The 22,353-nt window shown below is 43.5% G+C and overlaps 1 protein-coding gene across 1 annotated transcript in view; it reads right to left on the bottom strand.

Annotated features, from left to right (window-relative positions):
* LOC126413299 (protein PBDC1) overlaps positions 1 to 22,353 on the bottom strand; it is a 58,631-nt gene that overhangs the window by 9,136 nt on the left and 27,142 nt on the right. The window contains exon 4 of the mRNA XM_050083202.1: positions 13,703 to 13,843. Within this exon, the coding sequence (XP_049939159.1) occupies positions 13,703 to 13,843 (141 nt within the window). The remainder of the gene's footprint in view (positions 1 to 13,702; positions 13,844 to 22,353) is intronic.

Here is a 22,353-nt window from a genome sequence, read left to right as displayed (position 1 = left end):
TTGAAAGATGCAGAATGGACATGTGGCGTCGAGAGGTCACATCGACCACGTAAAGCATGATCTTTGAACTCTAACTGCTCTGACAAGCTGCCATGTTAATGTTCCAGTCAGCCTTTGTACCTTGTACAGTGTACAGGTGTATCTTTCTTTGTGTTGAAATATATGTATGTAAAGACTTTTATGGGAACAGTTTGTTGTGTACACAGTTATCCATATTCCCGTTTCCCATACTGGTAACCCCGAAGTTTCTACGCCTTCCACTACTTCTGCACCGACTGTGTGGAATCAACATGTTTTATGTTTGACGCCATGGCTGCCTCACCCAACATTTTATATGAGGATTTGGAGGGTCAGCTACTACTACCAGGCTACTCCAATCCCCTGCCAATGGTTGTTTCACCACTAATGGACAGTGATTTGCAATCTCCAATGAAATTAACCTCAAACTTTGCAGCTCTACAACAGCCGAATGTTACGCCGTTACCTCAAACAATGGACTCAGGTTTCGTGTCACCGGACTGTGCACGCCAACATGTGAAAGGTGAAGTTGACGATTTCCAGAAGTGTGTAACGATCGATCGCTCGTGTAGTGTTCAAAGGGACCCAAATTCACACATGTGCCTTGATCCTCTACGTGCCGCAATGTCGGTTGCAGTAGTGCCGTGTGCAACGCCGCCATTTGTGCAAAACGCACACGTGATCAACTGCTATCAAGCCATGGCAGTTTTGCCTTCCTCACAATTTAATAACGGACATTTTTATACATCAAGTTTGCCAGGCTCAACCGCAGATCTGTGGCCCAGTTTCTCGACCACATGGGTTCGAGCACACCCGATGGCACTTCGTCATCCAGGAACGTTGTACCACGACAATGTGACCGCCAGCAGGCTTCGCCAGTGATTTATGGTCCTACTACACGAAGTGCACCTCTGATATGGACAGAAAACTCTTACTGTTGCCACACCAAGTACCATCCCCCCCCCCCCCCCCCACCCCACCCCACTCCTCACTCATGGGGGCCCCGATTCCGACCATACAGTTGTTCGCTCCTTCCGCAGTACAATCTGCGCCTGCCGTGCCGGGCTTCCGTGTCATTTCCAAGGTGGACAATTTAAGTACTGTGCCTTCAACCTCCGGTCCAGTTTACGGGCCTACCTTGGGCGCGGCTCACCCATTCGTTTCCACAGTACCGACCGTGCCTACTGCGTCGTGCTTCCGTGACTCATCAGGGACATTGCAGCTGGCCGTTGTTCGGGACGTGTTTGCTAGTAACACGCCCACACCAGTAGTGTTGGGTTACACGACAGCCTATCCTACCGCAGGCAACCCCCAGCCCCCACCGACCGTCTGCTGAAGATACCACCTTTATACAAGGACAACCCCGTTTCATGGTTCACACTTGTGGAGCACCTTTTTGAATTACATAAGGTGACCGACGACAACTCTAAATTTCTATGTCTCATCACACACCTCCATGACCACTCAGATTTAATTTGTGACCTCCTCCTTTCGCCACCATCATCGCCAAAATACAAGTTCGCCAAGAAGACAATATTGGACTGACTCACCTGCTCGCCACCGGAATTAATAATCAAGATCCTGTATGAGGAACACCTGGGGGGCCGCACTCCGTCACAATTCTGGCGCTACCTTTGGCTACTTGTGAGTGAACATACGATGCTGGACGTTACCCTTTGGGCAGTATGGTCTGACAAGTTACCTACTGACCTGCAGATACACCTGCTACCACACTCCGACTCTATCGGATCTCACCTTCGCATTGAAGATCAGCTGTATGCACTACTGTGACAAAAACAACCAGCACACCTCTCACCGCTGGTTGGCACTACGCCACCATCTGCGGGCAGAGGCAGGGCTCGTTCCGCCTCCACACCATTCACACCACCGGGCAGTACTCCTTCACTCTCTCCTCTTTCCGAGCACTCAAGAATCGTACATGCGCCATACGTCCCGATTTACATTTCAGAACAGATCAACGAGGACAAATCTCCTCCACAGACACAATCACCACCACCGCCACTTCCGGCTCATCCATACTGTTGGTATCACAAGATTTTCAGGGATGAGGCCAAGAACCCTTGCCAGCACACAAATACTGACGGCAGGATCTAAATGATGCCGAGTCCTGTGGGGAACTTCACAGGCATTCTCAAACAGTGCACTCCATCCACTCGTCCTCTCGGCCGAGCGGTCGTTTATCCGTAACAGACATTTTGTCGAGGCTTGTTTTCCTAGTCCACACAGGCGCTGACTTGTCCATCATACCTACATCATTGGCTCCTCCCGTTTCTTCACCGACAACGTCGCTTCTACACGCTGTCAACGAATCAACATTACGAACTGTTGGCTCTGCTAAAGTTATGGTGCATCTATCTGCTTCTCTTCGTTTCCCGTGGACTTTTTACATCGCCGACGTTGATGAACCATTTCTTGGTATGGATTTCTTGTCCCATTACAAACTCTCCCCGAACATAGTCCAAGGTTCAGTGCTACACCACCCTTCTAACACTCAGATACCATGCTCAGGCACTTATGCTCGTCGATCCGTTTCCGTCGCGCCATGTGATTTGGTTCGTGAGTGCTTCACCCCCGCGGACAAAATTGTGAGCTGCGTCACTAATTTACTGTCAGAGTACGACACAGCGGCGCAACTCCATCGGCAAAATGACGAGTTGAAACAACGCATTGCTCACACTTTTGACGAGCTCACTGTGGCTTGTGCCTCACTTCTGCAACTGCAATCCACGGTTCCTTCACCTGTTCGACCTTCATCAGCAGGCACCAGCATGGATACTCATCAGGTTAGTTCAAAAACATTCACTGCATGTGACGATTCGCGTTCAGTTATCTCTGCACCCACCACACGCCCGCTACGTGCAGTGCCATGTGTTTCAAACAGTGCTTCTAATGACAGTTGCATGTGCGATGCGAACATGCCCACTGCGCAGTCTGCCGCCCCATGTGTTGGTAAACATTCCCCCTTTCTCGCGCGCCAACCATGTGCAGCCATCGCCGTTCCCTGCACAATGCCAACGCCTCTCTCGCCCGCACCAGTTACTCAAGGTAAAGCTAACAACAGACAGTCGCTGTGCACCCAGATCCACTACGTGCTGTGCGTGCAGCCAACCTCTCCAAACAAGCGCATGCCGCGCTCATGTAATAGGCATGTGACTTTCGTGCTGCCTTTTCCCACTCGCGCTAATGGTTACGCCGGACATTACTCAGCCTCATGTGCAGTTCTCAGTCTCTTCCGTCACTGACTGAACGACACACAAGATAATTACCACTGCCGGCCCTCCTATTAGGCACAAGGTTAGATGCCTCAATCCCATTAAGTTGCACGCGGCCTGCCAGCAAGTTAATGAACTTCTGCAGGCAGGCATTCTATAGCCATCGGACAGCAATTGGTCTTCACCCATTCACCTCATCACCGAACACAATGGTTTGTTTTGAATCTGTGGCGATTACAGATGCTTACACGCTCGTACCATCATGTGCTGAACCTACCCAGTGCTGAACATAAACGATTTCACCCATATGTTGTAAGGTGCCACAATCTTCAGTGTTATTGACTGTAAACGTGCCTATCACCAGATACCTGTAGCGCTGGAAGACATTACAAAGACTGCTATCATCACACCGCTTGGTTTGTTCCAATACAACTTCATGCCATTCGGCTTAAACAATGCGGCACAAATGTGGCAACGTTTCATTGATACAATCTCATGACAGTTCGAGTTCTGCTTTGCATACCTGGATGACATCCTTGTTTTCAGCAAGTCGACTGAGGAGCACAAAGTTCATTTATCTCAAGTCCTCCAGACCTTGAACTCCAATAGTGTCGAGGTCAACAAAGATAAATTACAATTGCGCCAGTCTTCTGTGACATTTTTGGGTTACACCATCTCCACAGATGGAATACAGCCTCCCAAATTTCACGTGCAGGCTATCGCGTCATTGCCAACCCCAGCTATGTACAAAGAGCTCCGACGTTTCCTGGGTACTGTACGGAAGTAGCCTACTCACGCCTTATAAAATTCACATCAGTCTTTCCATTGTGTGCCAGCCTAGTCCGCTGTAACTAGCTCCGACGTCAAAAATGTTGCGCAATACTTTAAAAATCAAGTAAATAACCTGAAATGTTTCTAGCATGTCAGGAGTAATAGTAAATCTATGTGTGTTGAATATCAGTTCAATAACTTTAACCATTTTCAAAATTTGGACATTTTTCTGTAAAAATCATTGGCACAACAGAAAATAGCTAGAAACTTAAAAATTTATATTTAGATTCCTTTTTCATAATAATTTAGTAGAAACAGTATTCTGGATCTCACAAATTAAAAATTTAGTTGAAATTCATGATTTTCTGGTTTTTGTCTTAGAAATTAAGGAAGCAAGATAGATTAAGTAGGCGAATAAATAAGGGTAGGATGTTAAATTTAAGTAGAAGGGAGATCCGCTATAATCATAAAGATGTGAGAAGTTTCAACAGAACAACTATAAAACTATAGCAATAGCGTATCTCCAAAGGGCAAGTTCAGAGCTCGTCTACTGCGTGTAGTGTAATTAAATTAATTCTCTCGCCCAAAATATTTGACTTACCCACGTCAGATTTTTATTATGATTACTTACCTGTGTGCTGATTGCACATTTAAATTAAGAGCTTCATCGGCCATCAGCAAAGGAAGCAATGATTTATTCGATAACTTAAAGTGGTGCATTACTAGCCCAGCGAATAGTCGGGAGAGCGGATTTGATCAGGCGTTCCCTTAGCCGTCCGCACCGCGGCTTTATAAGAACGCTGCGCAAGAAAAAAAGGCCCCAGTTCTCTCCAGACGCTGATTAGCGCACCACCTGTGCCGGGAGTCGCATCGCATCGGTATCATTGCAATAAACAGCCTCGGATGCCGTAATAAGTTACTCGGGATACGCGTAACCATGAAATCGTTTTTGAGTGAAGTGTTAATTCTGGGATGACTTTAATGATCTATCTTCAGTTTGCGTATGTCGTATTTTCACGTGCCGCCGCGGGACAGACATTCTACCGTTATTTAGCGTGGCATTTGATGAACATTATCATCAAATTATGGCGAGCATTCACTTAAACATTTAATTTGAACAGTTATAGTTGCATCAGCGCATTAGACTCTGAACTGCTCTGGTAGTTGGATTGTGTGGATTATTTTTGGTCTGTGAATTTCAGAATATAGTGAACATTTTAGAGAGAATCGTTTTTGATTATGAATCCCAGACAATCTCCTAATTCCTCAGAGCTATAAGCTGTAGCTATAAATGTATTTCTCAGATGAAGTGGGCGCTAGGAATTCTAATTACAGGCTACATGTTTTGCTAATCACTTTCTGGTTGCCAATATTGTAGTTAGAGAGCCAGTGTTGAGAACGGCAAACAACAGCATTAAATAAATAAATAAAAGGAACATTTAAATAAACAATAATTCCACCCGCCGCCCCACATATGTTGCTAATCGGCCGGGAAATGCATCTTTTCTAAATTACATTCTACATTCATATATAATTTATTTCCACCCGCCGCCCCACAGTACCATAAATTACTACCACCGACATCTACCTTCTGCCACCACCGTGCAGGCCCCACTGACGGACTCGGCTGTCCAGCAAAGAGACTTTGGGCTTTAAACCAGTCTGTTGGACTGAACCTATGCTAGAGGCCTTCAGGGCTCTAAAGACAGTGTTAGCTCACGCCGTCATACTTGCCCACCCTGATCCATCTGCCAAGTTGTTCATCACTGCGGACACCAGCGACATCGCGGTTGGGGCAGTACTACAGCAACGCAAAGATGACACGGTTTCAACCCCTCACTTCTTCTCTAAAAGACTGTCTACAGCACAGAAGAAATATTCCGCTTATGACAGAGAACTTCTGGCAGTCTATGAAGCCGTGAAACACTTTTGCCCTGACATCTAGGGCCTCAAAAGACGCAGAATGGACATGTGGCGTCGATAGGTCACATCGACCACATAAAACATGATCTTTGAACTAACTGCTCTGACAAACCGCCATGTTTACGTTCCAGTCAGCCTTTGTACCTCATACAGTGTACACGTGTATCTTTCTTTGCGCTGAAATATATGTATGTATAGTCATTTATGGGAACAGTTTGTTGTGTATACAGTTATCCATTTTCCTGTTTCCCATATTGGTAACCTCGAAGTTTCTACGTCTTCCGCAACTTCCGCACTGTTCCCAAAGACATATATAGCACAGTTGTTCCCTTTCTGTAAAGTAGGAAGTGTTGGCCATCTAACAATGTATGTTTACCATGAAGGAAACACCAAGGAAATTTCTGATGAAGTTTGTAACTTTTTGTTGCACTACATTCAACAAAACATTAAGAGAAAGATGTGCAGTATCTAATATTGTTCAGTGACATGACCTGGACAAAATACGGATCATACACCGGTTTGTTTTCTACTCAATATGGTTGATAACAAAAATATTTAAAACTATAACCCATTATTTGCCTATATGCAGACACTCCTTTCTACCCTGTGACATGGACTTTAGGGCCATTAAATGACTCATCAGGAAGAGTGACAGAACATATACAATGGAAGAATATTGTGGGCTCATGAAAAAGAGCAGTGTGTCTGGACATTTCTCCATCAAAGTAGATGATATTCTAGCTTTCAGGAAATGGTGGCCCAGGAAGTGTAAAGTGTAAATAGATGTGTTTATCAGATGAGACATAAGGAAGTGATATTCCCAAGCAAAATAAAATTACTTCTCAATTATCCAAGTTGAAATATACCGAATATAAATCAGATATGAAATCGGAGAATGTTGCTTATAAGTATATTGACAGCCCACATATCCTCTTAAATGCTACAATATCCTACGGAGTCTACTTCATGAAAAGTTTGGAGAAAGCATACGTCACTGGTAGTGTTCCAATACTGAACAAGTGAAGGAGCTGCAAAAATTTACACAACATATTCCTGCCAGATACACAGCAGTTTGTGTGTGACACCTCAAACTGCCCACAGTATACATAGAAGAAGAGTCAATGAATGGAAAGAAAAGCCGCCTGTTATTGCTCTATTCTCATACTTTTTTGAAGATTCTTATCAGTTCCCAATTTTGTAATATCTAAAATACTAATAAAGTTTTTCTGGCAGTTTTCTGTTTATTTCTTATTTCATTACAGTTTTTAAAATTCCTATGATTGTAGCAGTCATACTTTGTGAAACGGGCATACGTACAATATATGAAATGTACAGTAATTGCCTTTTATGTCACATTATCAAACTAGTTTTCCTTTCAGTACTGTGACAAAACTTTGACTGAAAAAGCTGCAGGAAAGTTTCATGTGCAGACTTTGTGTTCCAAATTAACTGTGAAGTTTTTTGTGGCTCCTAAACATTTTCACTTTCATTAGACATGTCCTTACTGCACCTTGTAGTTCGAATGAAAGTAATACAAGAAGATGACCATTACGTGTATAATGGCCTCAAACAATGTTGCAAAAAAATGAAGCACATGTTTGCTTCGAAGCTCTGTAGATTTTTTTTAGAAGAGAACAAATCAAGAAATACTGCCACTGCTGTAGTGACTCAGAAATGATTTGATTTATAGCTTGCACTTCAATAAAGAAATCACAAATATTAAAACAAACTGTTCTGACCATGCAAATTTTGCTATAATGGATGTAAGTACACTGCATCATAATCTATGCACCCAGCAAGGAATACACATGAACTATGAAGGGGAGAAGTTTGTGTGTGATCATGTCAACATTATAATTAAAGAAAGACTTGAATGGAACAAAACTATGCATGAAAATAGTGGTCTGAATAACAAGATTGTAAATCATTTTTTAAGGTGAAAGTTAGTGACTCTGTAGGTAATAGATTTCTTGTGCTTGAGCCGGAAGCTGAAAGCAACACTTTAAAATTAATGTTAATAAAAAGTAAAAATAAAACTTGCTTTAATGCAAATGAACACTTGCTGTACTACGAACAATGTTTTAATTTTAAAACATTTTTGCAATGCTGAAAATGTTTACAACTGTATGTGAGTAGCCTAGATGCAAAAGCTGCTAACTGCATGATAAGTGAAACTGAGATAATCACGAAAAACCCATCCCATTCAAATTACTAAAGTTAAAGATTTCATTTCTTTTTTAAAGTAAGTAAAAAAAACTAATTAAATACTCAGTATTAACAGCTGAAATCTGTGATCATGTTTTATACATTAAAATCTTAATTGAAATATTGAGTTGGTTTCTGCATCCAATTACAAAACACACATTCCGTTGCAAAACCAGCTACTCAGTGATACATTAGGAATGACAGGAGAATAGAATTTAATCATCATGAATATAAACAGAATACATTTTATTTTGAACAGAAGTCTGAAAATTCTACAAAATTTGCATATAAAAATACGAGAGTGACATCTTTTAACTGGGAAAAACTGACTTATCTAACGTCAAAAAGAGAACACCACCCTCTATATTTCGACATCACAATATATTACAGAAAATACAATGAGTTCCAAATTGCATCTTAGTAAAACATCAACAAAATTTTAAAAAATGAAAAAATTGGTGGAAAGTTGCATCTTGGTTAAATCAGCAACAAAAAGTTCTGGAAAACGAAACTGGCTGAAAATTGCTTTTCAGTGACAAACAACACCGTCCATCAGCTCAACATCGCTTCTAGCTACCTCCTTGTTCTGCGGGCTGGCAGCAGCAGGAGCAACTCTAGGAGTGCCTTCCTGCTCATCCAGCACCTCAGTGTAGAATCTGAGTTTGTTACTGGTCACCCAGTCTTCACCAAAGTAGAGCTCCAAAAGCTTTGCGACGTCTCCACCAAATTTGGCTTATGGAAGTTCTACACCTGTTGTGATTGATGTTGGGCTGTTTCCTTTGCTGAACTTTATCCCCTCTTCAGAATGCTCCTCCATTCTCCAGCTTCAAAATTGTAGAAGCACTCTCCAGAAACTGTACAAGTCATCTCGTTTTTACTTGTTATGACCACAATTTTGTTTGCTTTTTGAATCTGGAAAGTTACCAGTAACTTTCACTGAGTTTTCTGCATTTTCTTTCAAATCTTGGAACAGGACATTCATTTTGTCCTAGGCATACTACTGTTGCAAATTTCTCAATGTGCTGAATGTATAAAGACAGGTTTTCAATTATGCTCAACTTGCAAAGTTTTCGATGTTACTGAAAACTCTGTCAGGTGGTATGAATGAGTGGCTCACTACTGGGAACCACAGTTCGATTTCTTCTACACTGCTAGGAGCTTCAAGAAAAGACCAGTGGCATAGCATGCTGATCATCGTCCTGTTTTCATTATTACCCTTACATCCACCAGAAACCAACTGAAGTTTTTTCGCTCCGTCAACATTTAGATGAGGTAATCTGTGGTGAACCATCAATGCTAGTTGGTTTGATCCTTTGGCATAGCCATATTCCAATCAAATGTGTGAAAACGTGTGTGTGTGTGTGTGTGTGTGTGTGTGTGTGTGTGTGTGTGTGTGTGTTCTTGGGGGCCTCCAAGGAGCCCTGACAGATTGTAAAGTTGTAAGGCATGTTTGACAGAAATAATACGCTGCTTGGTAAACCACCTTTGGTGGTACTAGTTTCTTCTGACAGTCATACTTGAGAGTTATTTCAGCATCATTATTTTCTTTCAGCTTTGTGTTGGGCACCTCAGCTTTCATTATGTAGACTTTGAGATTGGTTTGCAGGCTCTCCTTTTTGGCACTTCGCTTTTCCACTTCAGTGGGAATTTACAGTGATGAGCATATTAAGCAAGTATAAACAAATGGGGCACCAAAGCCTTTGCAAAAAATGTTCCTGTAGTAACCGTATTTGACAGTGGTTTTAGGGTTCTCTTCACAATACAAGGTCCACACACATCTTTATTATTGTCAGTTCACTACTTAAACAGACTCTGTGGGTGTTGGTCCCTCGCGAGCATTGACATTGTAACGGGTTCAGCTTCATAACGTGATTTTTAACACAGTAGGAAAAGACAGACTACTACTTACCATGAAGACATATCAAGTTGAAGACAGGCTCAATTAAAAGACACTTACATAAAGCTTTTGGCCACAGCCTTCATCAGTAAAGGCATACACTCACCATTCACACAAACAAGCACACACACCTCACAGACACACGACTGCCAACTCCAACATCTCAGGCCAGAATGCAGTTGTCACTTGGGATGCAAGCAGCAATCTGGAGGGGCCATATTTCTGTGAATCTTTGTGTATTTTTGGGCATCTTTATGCATCTTTTTGCTCATCCCACTCCTCTCAACAACCATCAACACTTATTTTGCCCATTTCTGTGACATTCCAGTTTCCTTTACAATATTCCAGCCACAATGGACCCTTACTCCATCTTTCTGCACCAGTTTAATAAAATATCCCTCTCCCTGACTAAAATCCAGTCCCACATCCTGTTTCTCAAATGCTGCTTAAACAATGGAATCTCCCCCCCCCCCCCCCCCCCCTCCAACAGCCTAACTGTAAAGATTCCTTCCTCTGGATCCCATCCATCCTTCCACAATGACCTACACCTTCAGATTCCACCAATCCCTGGCCTTCACAAACACGATACTGCAAAAACACATCACCATGCCACAGGCATCCAAGAAGCACCTCTGCTCCCTCTGTTAAGGTACTACGGCACTACTGCTCTCCAGTCCCTACTCCATACAACACATCACTGAAATTGAATCCTTCACTCTTCAGCACCTGGAGGAGCTTTCCAGACACCATCTCCATGAGTTATCCAATCTGCTGACACCCTACTGCCACCTTTGGGCACCACTATCCAACCCCTTCGTACCAACAATTTTCCTCTTTGTCCACCTCTCAAGGCAGCTAAAACATGCCTAGCTGATATTTTCAGCTTTCCACAAACCCCAAAACTCTCTACAAACTCTCCATCACATCCAGAGCCAAAACATTCCTGTCACACTGTTGTTAACCTTTCCACCAATACTCTCAGCTCCACAGAAGTTTCAGTCCTATCCAAAGGCCTCACTTTTAGCCCTATACTCAAATTTAACCACACTGGACTTATCGAAGACCTACTCTTCTTCTCCAGATCCCTGCAATGTAAGCACTCCTTTGCCACCAATCACTCCATCCAAAATCATCCAATCATGATCCTCTCCCACCCCCACCCCCTCCTCCTCCCACCTATCCACCCACTGGTCACCTTCCTGGAATTCTTTACCTCTTAATTAGCCTCACCATCCTTCCTCATTTCCCTTCCTCAGAACGCCAACCTTTCAGTAGAAGAAGAAACAGTCATACATAACCTCAAAACAAATCCTGATCATAATCATCCTATCTGCAAACAAAGGTTCCAACACTGTTACGAATCGCAGTGACTACCTGGCGGAAGGCTTCTGTCAATTATCGACCCCTCCACCTATAAAGTCTGCCAGAGTGATCTCAGTCCAAAAGTCCAACACAAACTCCAGTCCCTGCTTAAAGACTTAGGCCCTCCCTGGGACACGCCCCTGAATCCATTTCCCTCCTTACCTCTACAACACCCCACACATCCACATTCTACATGTTCCCAAAAATCCACAAACCCAACAATCCTGGACAGCCCATTGTGGCTGGTTAGTGTGCCCCCACTGAAAGAATTTCAGCTCTCATTGACCAATATCTCCAACAACCAAGTCTACCACAGCAAAGCCATCACTCACTTCCTTCACCAACTCTCCAACATCCCTACCCCTTTGTCTCCTGGATCCGTACTCGACACTGTTGACGTCACCTCCCTATACACAAACATCCCTCATGCCCATGGTCTTAACTCTATTGAACATTACCTTTCCCAACTTCCTTCAGACTCCAAACCCACTACTCATGCCTCATACACCTTACTAACTTTATCCTAACCCACAACTACTTCTCATTTGAAGGGAAGGTATATACACAAATCCGCGGCACAGGCATGGGCATCCACTGGCTCCCTCTTATGCCAATCTTTTTATTGGCCATCTACAGGAGACATTCCTAGCCTCCCAAAACACCAAAAGTCTGGTTCGGGTTCACTGATACTATCTTCATGATCTGGACTCGGGGGCAAGACACCCCATGTTTATTCCTTCACAATCTCTTTAACACCTTCTGTCCCATTTGCTTGACATGGTGCTCCTCAACATAGTGTGCCACCTTCCTAGATGTTGACCCCCTCTCTGATGGTTCTATCTGCACCTCTGTCCATATTACACCCACCAACCAAAAATAGGATGTGGATTTTGACAGCTGTCATCCCTTTCACACCGAAAAATCCCTCCCATAGAGCCTGGTCAGTCGGGGATGGTGTATCTGCAATGAAAAGAACTCCCTTGCTCAATATACTGGGGGCCTCACCAATGTCTTCATGGACAGGTACTATCCTCCCAGACCTAGTCCGCAAACTGATCTGCCCCATGCCATTTCCCTTCACACAGTGAATCCTCCCCCCCCCCTCCCCTCCCCTCCCCCAAGAATCAGCCACAAAGAAGTGTCCCCTTCATCACCCACTACCATTCCAGAATGGAACAACTGAACCATGTCCTTCGTCCAGGGCTTTGATTTCCTATTTTCATGCCCTGAAATGAAGGGCATCCTACTGAGATACTTTCCACCCCTCCTAAAGCAGTCTCCCATCACCCACACAACCTACACAACATCCTAGTCCATCCCGACACCATTCCCAATCCCAACCCCTTGCAACAAGAATCGTATCCCCATGGAAGACCCATGTGCAAAACCAATCCACCCACCCAGCACTTCCTATTCCAGTCCTGTCACAGGTCTATCCTACCCCATCATGGGCCAGCATCCAGCTATGCCACAATCACTGCACAGCTTTTTATGACTGCCAAACAGCAGTCCACCATCAAACAGTGGCCAAGAGCAAAGTAGATGACCCCATGGCACAACATGCAGCTGAACATAACACACTTTATTTTAATGGCTTGTTTTGTTAATTGCAGTAGAAAATTCTAGATCCTTGTACTCTCTTCCTGTAGAGAGGAATTTTAACTTGACCATCAACTGCCCTGTGGAGAAATTGCTTTCCTGATAGAAGTATTTTTTGGTGTCAAAAAATAGTTGTGAGTTTTTCCAAATTCATCTGAAAGTACAGTGAAATCCCGCCTTTACACTTTACAAGGAACTAACAAAAAAATAAATAAAAAAGTGTAAAATGTGGGAAATAATGTTTTAAGCTGTAAAAGTTGCATATAGGATACCCCTTGCATTTTTGCATTTTATGTATGATATATGCACATAACAGGCATCAAAAGACTTGTCACGGACCCTGCTATTCCTCTCCCCTCCCTGCCCCACTCCAGACTGCTGCCTTCCTTCAACATAACAGCTACCTATATGTGTATGTGCCTATCTGCAACTCAAGGTGTCATCTTCATGGTGAGTAGCAATCTGTCCTTTTCCTAATATTATAGGTATTCCAACCTGGAGTTTCCATTATGTGATAGCGGCATTGTGTTAGTTAAAGTATTCCAGTGGTAAAACAGTCCCCCAATCATAACTCCAGGTGGATACCCAATTCTATAACAAGTATGCCATGAAACAGCATCCAGCATAGAGAAATAAAACATGTAAACAATTCACAATGATAAGAAATAGACAATACTTTTTTTAAACTGTTTACCTCCTTTCCTTGTGCACTTTTTAATTCATCCTCTACTAGCATATCCACTTTCATATCTGGAAACTCCTCACGGAAAATTTTGTAAATCATGTCATCATGGGGTGTCAGTCTCAAAAGCTTTGGATCTACTGAACATAAAATCTGAAAAGTAAAATTGTTGGAAGATAAACATTGTGTAGCATTAATGCTTGTATGTGTAACAACTTTTATCATTCCTGTTCAAGTTAAATCAGATATTCTTAACATAATTTAGGAGAACAAATACCACAGGAGAAAGGAACATTACTCTTTGAACAGTAAGTGACTACAACTAGCAAGCTACAGATGTCTTTAACAATACAAGCACGAATTATTTTATAGAAAAATTATTTCATCTGCAAATTCATTAGGATGACCTTGTTCTAGGAACATGAGCTGTTAATTGTATCACCTCAGAACAATAATTAGTAAGAATATATTGTGGAAATGTCCGAGTTGAGAGGAAGAGTAAGTTGAATGAAATATTTCCTAAATCTAAACTGATTTTAAAGTTTTATTCTAATTTCAGTAAAGAGGCAAACATTCTACACATTTAGTGCTCATTTAAGACAGAGGGAATTGTAAACAATAGAAGAGAATCAGTTAAGAGTAGTACTAAAAATACAAACATAGCCACATATTACAATCCACTTTCATACAAGAAGATTTTAAATAATTACCTTAATCAATAACATAAATTAGCAACAACTGAAACTGGAGATACTTTTCCCAAACAAGATACTGTTGCTGCGACATTTCTCAAGATTTTTTGTGCATACAAATGTCTGGCTGCAAAAGATTTGATAGGCATCCACACCCTCAGGTATGGTAAGGCTAAACACTGTACCTACTGCATACTTCCAAACAGATGGAAGACAGAAAGCTCATTTTTCTTCTAAAAAAGGAGGTGTGTAAATTGAAACTAGCAAACAAAGTTCAATATAAACTCACAAGTAGTGAATATTTTAATAAAGAAACACGAAGAAATAATACTGTTTCAAAACACTTCAAATTCCTCTAGCCTGTCATTGTGAAATTAAAATGATGATTACTTCTTTCCGAAGTATGTAATTTCATTTTCAATTCAAAACTTTTCACACAAATTTTTAAGACTTGGTCTCACTTAAGTGCTGCGCTTGGCTGTTTGAGAAATTTGTATTGGTTGTAGGTTACTTTCTGATAAAGTATATGTGGTGTCACCGCCAGCCACCACACTTGCTAGGTGGTAGCTTTAAATCAGCCGCGGTCCATTAGTACATGTCGGACCCGCGTGTCGCCACTGTCAGTGATCGCAGACCGAGCGCCACCACACGGCAGGTCTCGAGAGACGGACTAGCACTCGCACCAGTTGTACGGACGGCGTAGCTAGCGATGCACACTGACGAAGCCTCGCTCATTTGCAGAGCAGAAAGTTAGAATAGCCTTCAGCTAAGTCCATGGCTATGACTTAGCAAGGCGCCATTAGCCTTACATAGCAATTGATACTTATCGTATAAAGCATGTCTCATCAAGAACGATGTATACAACAAGGATGGATTAAAGTTAAGTATTCCAGCAGCTACGTACTTTTCTTTATAGCATTCATTACGTATCCTGTTTCAAACCTCACGCCATGCTTCATGAGCTTTTAGCGTGCATTGCGGTCCCCTCAAATCACACTGTGTCGGCACATCTGTCGACACATCATATGGCGACGAGGATGGGATCCGAACCCACGCGTGCATAGCACATTGGATAGGCAAGACACACTTGACTTTGCTCAGGAAGCATTTGCAACTTCGCCAGCTGTGTGTCACATTAACCGGCCCGCCGGGCGAGCTGCACGGAACTGTAAACAGCCCTCGCGCACGTCCGCGCAGCCACGTGTGCCGCGCAAGCACGCAAATGCAGTGAAATCATGCCCGCGGTGTGCTACTAGACATTCGCGTGAGAATTGCCCGTCACGCCAAGCTATTTGCTTTTTCTTTCATAAAAAAGGACATGTTCAGAATGTTTGCCAGAAAAAGCTCAGATCGGACACTAAAAACAACGATTCCAGGCCCTTTGCTTCGCGCCGGAATCGAACCACGAATACTCAGGCTCGTGAACCTTCGCCCATGGACATTCATGTAGTTAATTCCACTCCGTCCAGTGCCACTTTCTCTAACAGTGACTGTGTGCGTCCCACAAAAAGTGTGCGTTGACGTCGCCAGAAATCTCGTCAGGTCGCAAGTGCTTATGTACCTGTATCAGTTCAAATTGCACGAGAAAGTCGCTCTTGTCGTCGGCAGGACAATGAACTTTTTGTAGACTTGGACTTTGAAGGCAAAGTGATATCATTCCAGCTCGATACCGGAGCTGCAGTTTCATTGATCAATCACAACACGTACAAACAACTGGGCAAACCTCCGTTGCGTGCCGCAACTGTTAAGTTACTTAGTTATTCAGGACAGCAGATCCCTGTGTTAGGACAGTGCACTCTTCTTGCAACATACAAGGGACAAACAAAACTTGTGTCATTTTACGTTCTTCGTTCTTCTACTGCAGTGAACTTGTTTGGTTTAGATTTATTTCAGTTGTTTAACTTGTCAATAGTCAATCAGGTCCTCTCAGTGAACTAGATTGTGCCTTCCGCCAGTGTTTCTCGTCCATGTGAAGAATTTGCAGACATTTTTGCACCGGGCCTTGGTTGCGCTAAGAACTATGAAGCATATTTGGAACTGAAAGTAAACGCGCAACCCAAATTTTTCAGAGCGCGCAATGTTCCCCATGCATTGCGTGATGAATCGCAAGAACATTACACGATTTAGAATCACAAGGTGTAATTGAACGTGTGCAGGCTTCTCTCTGGGCCTCACCATTAGTAATTTTGCCAAAACCTTCCGGAAAATTGAGACTTTGTGTGGACTTCAAGGCAATAGTGAATCCACAACTAGTGATTGCAACTTTTCCTTTACCCCGCCCGGAAGATCTTTTTGATAAACTGTGTCCGGGTAAATACTTTTCGAAGTTGGACCTAGCAGATGCGTACTTGCAAATACCGGTGGACGCCGAATCCCAGCGCGTCTTGGTGGTTAACACGCATCTTGGTTTGTACCGATTCAAAAGACTGCCATTCGGGTGTGCATCCGCCCCTGCATTGTTTCAGCAATATTTACAAACTGTTTGTGCGTCGGTTCCTACTGCTGCGAACTATCTGGACGATATTGTGATCTCCGGAAAGACAGCAGATGAACATTTAGCAAATCTTCGAACATTATTTCAGGTATTGCGACAACATGGTCTTCGCTTGCGGAAGGACAAATGTGTGTTTTTTGCTCGTGACTTACCATATTTGGGACATGTAATTAATGCCCAAGGCATACATCCCAGTCCAGAGCACCTCCGTGCCTTCGCCGCAGAATTTGAAGCAGCTACAGAGTGTGCTGGGAAAAATTAACTATTATCATAACTTTGGCCCGCATGCCTCTTCCATTTCAGCTCCACTTCATCGATTACGCCGTAAAGGTGTTCCGTTCGTCTGGACGACGGAATGCGAACGTGCTTTTCGCCAGTTGAAATCGGCGTTGCTTTCAAATACTTGCCTTACGCCATTCGATCCCCAGAAACCCCTTTTGTTGATGGTAGATGCATCGGATTTCGGGATCGGTGCTGTGCTTGCGCACAAAGATGGGTCGCATGATCGCCCTATTGCCTTTGCGTCAAAATTGCTCTCGTTAGCACAAAGAAATTATTCACAAATCGAGAAAGAAGCTTTGGCTCTCATATTTGGTGTTACTAAGTTTCATGATTTCTTGTATGGTCGTCACTTTACCATCATCACAGACCAGAAACCTTTGACATCGCTTTTTCATCCGAACAAGCCTGTACCTCCACGTATAGCGCAGAAATTCATTCGCTGGTCTATTTTCCTCTCGCAGTACCGCTACGATATCTTGTATCGGTCCACTGCTAAGCACGGAAATGCCGATGCGTTGTCCCGTTTGCCTGTTGCTGAGGATAGAGCATTCGATTCTTCCAAACTTGCTTGCATGTTCATTGATTCGGAAACCGATGACGTGGTCGAATCGTTTCCGATTGATTTTCGTCGTGTAGCTACAGCCACAGCTGCTGACCCTGTCCTTGCTACGATTTTGCGTTTTGTCTTCGTATCGCTCTCAGCCCCGAGATGGTCGCTCGCCGGCTGAGTTGCTCCATGGTTGTCCTCATCGAACCTTGATGTCTTTGCTGCATCCGCCGCATCAGGTTCCTGTGCAGCGGCAGACTCCTGCTTTTGCTCCAGGCGAGGTTGTATTCTATCGCAACTATCGCGGTTCACGGCGTTGGCTCGCAGGGCGCATTCTTCACTGCCTCGGCCGCGCGATGTATTTGGTTTTGGGGGCCTCTGGTGGGGTGCGTCGGCATCTCAATCAGCTGCGCCTCTGTCGTCGCCCGGGTTCTGCCGCTCCCCGTCTGCTTTCAGCGACGGTGCCGTCCGGTCAGCGCCCTGGGGACCCATCTACTGGCTCGCCTCATCCCCAGGTGTTACCAACGCTGCCTTCCATTTTGCCCCATCGCGACGCAACGCCGCCGCCTGTTCTCCTGCCGGCGCCGCCCGCAGTGGACGCGTCGCTGCAACCGCCTGGCGCCTCCCTGGGTCACGCGCCGCCGATCGCTTCCCGTGACCAGATGTCCTCCGCCATGGAACTCTTGCCCGCTCCGGACCAGATGTCGTCTTCGCCCGTCGGGTGACCCGACCAAATGGAGGTCGACCCTTCGGCCCCTCCTGTATCTCTCAGGGCGCATACACCGCATGTTGACGTGCACCCTGGACTAGGTTTTCAGGCGTTTCCTAGCTCCCCTTGGACCGAATGGCAGGGTGCGGGTGGCACAGCCTCGCCTGTTGTTAGGCTCCCCACCTCATCGCATACGTCAACATGGGGTCCTCCCCACGGCGGGCGGAAACCTTATACCACGACCATTCGCCGATTTGCGGGGGAGGAATGTGGTGTCACCGCCAGCCACCACACTTGCTAGGTGGTAGCTTTAAATCGGCCGCGGTCCATTAGTACATGTCGGACCCGCGTGTCGCCACTGTCAGTGATCGCAGACCGAGCGCCACCACACGGCAGGTCTCGAGAGACGGACTAGCACTCGCACCAGTTGTACGGATGACGTAGCTAGCGATGCACACTGACGAAGCCTCGCTCATTTGCAGAGCAGAAAGTTAGAATAGCCTTCAGCTAAGTCCATGGCTACAACTTAGCAAGGCGCCATTAGCCTTACATAGCAATTGATACTTATCGTATAAAGCATGTCTCATCAAGAACGATGTATACAACAAGGATGGATTAAAGTTAAGTATTCCAGCAGCTACGTACTTTTCTTTATAGCATTCATTACGTATCCTGTTTCAGACCTCACGTCATCCTTCGTGAGCTTATAGCGTGCATTGCGGTCCCCTCAAATACCACTGTGTCGGAACTTCTGTCGACACATCAGTATACATTTGCTTGTCAAAGTTTTGTCATGGTAAACTTTCAGGTGCCAAGAAATCAACCTGGTAAAGAATTTGACAATCTGGTGGCGTGAAGTGGTCACTTGGCCACACTAAGACAGTTTCGGAAGCACTTTTGAGTTGGTGACTGACTGAAGGTAAGCTTCCTGGAAGATAATGAGAAAAGAAATCTACAAATTTAGTTTAAGAATGCACAGACAAGTGGCAGTAGCACCGAGTAAAATTTTCTCAGTCTTCCAGCCACATCAAGTGGTTAAAATGCCATAAGCTTTACACCAAGTATCCCTTGGCCACTGTCAAGTGGAATGACTGCTCGAACACCCTTACCTGCCAGCCGTGACATCCCGAGGGCCCATGGTATCAACATATATCAGCATATGTTGACGGTGTTCAATGTGGCCACTGCAGTCCTGCAGTCCTGCAATCACTAGATTCTGGAATGCAGGCCACTGCTTCTATTAAGAAAGTTTTCAATGATTTTTATTTCAATGGCTTCTTTAATTCCTGAAATTTTTAGTGAGAGCCATGACAGAGGTGTCATCAAATTTCACCTGATGACTGTTTTCTACAGCATGCTCAGCTAAAGCAGATTTTTTTGAAGTATTGTAGGCAATAAAACCTCTCCTGCTCTTTCCTGCATTCCTCTACAGTGCACGCTGTCTGACATAGCACTGCCCACAAACTCAGGGTATTTTGTACATCCTGAGAACTGCCAGGCTTCTGACAAAGGTCTGAAGATAGATTTAATTTTGTGTCCTTTCTGCACATTGCTTATCTAACATGGAGCCAAAGAACACCAGTAGAAATACAAACTTATTTTACTGTTCCTCATCAGTGGTTTTACTGCAACTCTCGTTTGAGATCACTTCATTTATCAGGCAGTCACTGTACCATTTGTCTCTGAAGTGCCTCAACATGCAACAAATTACTGGGGTCTGATGGTGTTATTGCAAAATGTACCAATGTATAATCACACTGTTTTCCTGTTTCAGGCAATGTCTGATGGCAGGTAGGTACAGATAAGTGCGCACTGGTTTTCTGTATATGCTGTGGACAAAGCATCCATTGCATTTGCGATAGATGAGGACATCAAGGAAGGCCAAAGTGTAATCATCTACTCTTTCCATAATGAAATGGTTGTTCCAGGCACTATCAACATAATGAAACAAACAACTAGTCTTTAATGGGGCCACGTCTCAGGCAATATCCTCTAACTTCTCCAGGAAGAGGTTTGGGATCGTGGCCAACAATGGGCTTCCCATTGTAACATCACTGATCTGATCATAATACTGGCCACTGTATAAAAAATAAGATCTGAAAGTGTGTTCAAATAATTCAAAACATATTGATGTCTGATAGGCACATTCATGAACACACAACCACATCAAAACTTACATGTCACCCTCAATAAAGCAAAGATTCAACTTGTGAACTCGGCTCAGTTCTAAAAAGACTGTGCGAAGTAACCCATATGTGAAGAGGGGTCTTGCCAAGTACTTTGCCAGTTAGTATGTCAGTAAACCAATGGTGGATAGAATGAGTCATAAGGGCATCCAGTTCTCGTGGATCTTCTGTAGAACAAGAACAGTAGGTGGTATTCGTGCCTGTGGGAGAATATTCTTTACCGCACTTTCTTCCCCCGATGAACGCTTATCATCAAGCTCAGTGGTCATGTTTATTGTTCTCAGCGTCGGGTCATTAGTTTATGGTAAGCATCTTCATTCAATACATCTTCATCTTCATATTAATAGCCTGAATGCAATATATTAATGTTCCACAATAATATTTATTAGTTCATCACGAACCGGCTTTCAGCTTCTTAGGCCATCATCAGATAACACGTTCAACAGATAGTCCACACAACTTAAGCGAGCTGTCGACAAGTATTGTAATCAAGCCTAATGGAGTAGCTTCAATATTTGAAAAAAATAAATAATAATTTCTTGATAATTAATAACTCGTCTTCTGCAAATGGACATCACTGAATGTAGATAAAACACAATACATGTAATTCCGGGGTACACACAAGGGATGATCACACCATTAGAAGTAACACTGGAGGGTAAATCAATAAAAAAACAATACTTTAAATTCTTAGGTGTTTATGCTGTCAATACCCTCAAGTGTGAGTAATGTCCGGATCATCTTAAATATCTTAGCTCTGTACTTTTGCATTACCAATAATATCAGATTTTCAAGATGAAAATTTAAAAAGGTTGACTTGCTTATCCCATTTTCATTCACTAATGTTTCATCACATCACATTTTGGGCCAACTCATCATTGGGAATAAGGTGTTCATTGCAAAGAAGCACATAGTAAGGATAATATGTGGTGTCTGCTCTAGTACCTCATCCACATCTACACCTACTAAGATACTCCACAAGCCACTGTACGGTGCACAGAAGAGGGTACTCTGTACCACTCATAGACATTACCTTTCCTGTTCCACTTGCAAATAGAGCAAGGAAAAATGACTGTCTATATGCCTCTCTATGAGGCCTAATTTCTTGTGTCTTACCTATATGGTCCTTATGCGCAATGTATGTTGGCACCAGTAGAATTGTTGGGCAGTTAGCTTCAAATGCTGATTTTCTAAATTTTCTCAATAGTGTTCCTCAAAAACAACATCAGATCCCCTCCAGGGACTCCTACCTCAGATCCTGAATCGCCTCTCCAACATTCACGTATTCTTTGAATCTACTGGTAAGAAATTTAACAGCCTGTCTCTGAATTGCTTTGATGTTTCCCTTTAATCTGACCTGGTACAGATAAACACTTTAGCAGTACTCAAGAAAAGGTCACACATGCCACCTATATGCGACCTCCTTTAGAGATGAGCCACACTTTCCGAAATTCACCCAATAAACTGCAGTCGACCATTTGCCTTCCCTACCAAAGTCCTCACTTGCTTGTTCCATTTCACATAACTTTGCAATGTTATGCTCAAATATTTATAAACGACGTGATTGTGTCAAGCAGGACACTACTAATTCTGTATTCGAACATTATGGGTTTGTTTTTCCTACACATCAGCATTAATTTAAATTTTTATAGATTTAGAGTTAGCTGTCATTCATTGTATCAACTAAAAATTTTGTCTGGTTGTTCTTGTATCCTCCCACAATAACTCACCTTCAACAATACAATGCGCACCA

This window comes from Schistocerca serialis, chromosome 1 (genome assembly GCF_023864345.2).
Source record: "Schistocerca serialis cubense isolate TAMUIC-IGC-003099 chromosome 1, iqSchSeri2.2, whole genome shotgun sequence".
Lineage (NCBI taxonomy): Eukaryota > Metazoa > Arthropoda > Insecta > Orthoptera > Acrididae > Schistocerca > Schistocerca serialis.
The sequence above is the reverse complement of the archived record's forward strand: the minus strand, read 5'-3'. Positions and strand labels throughout refer to the sequence as shown.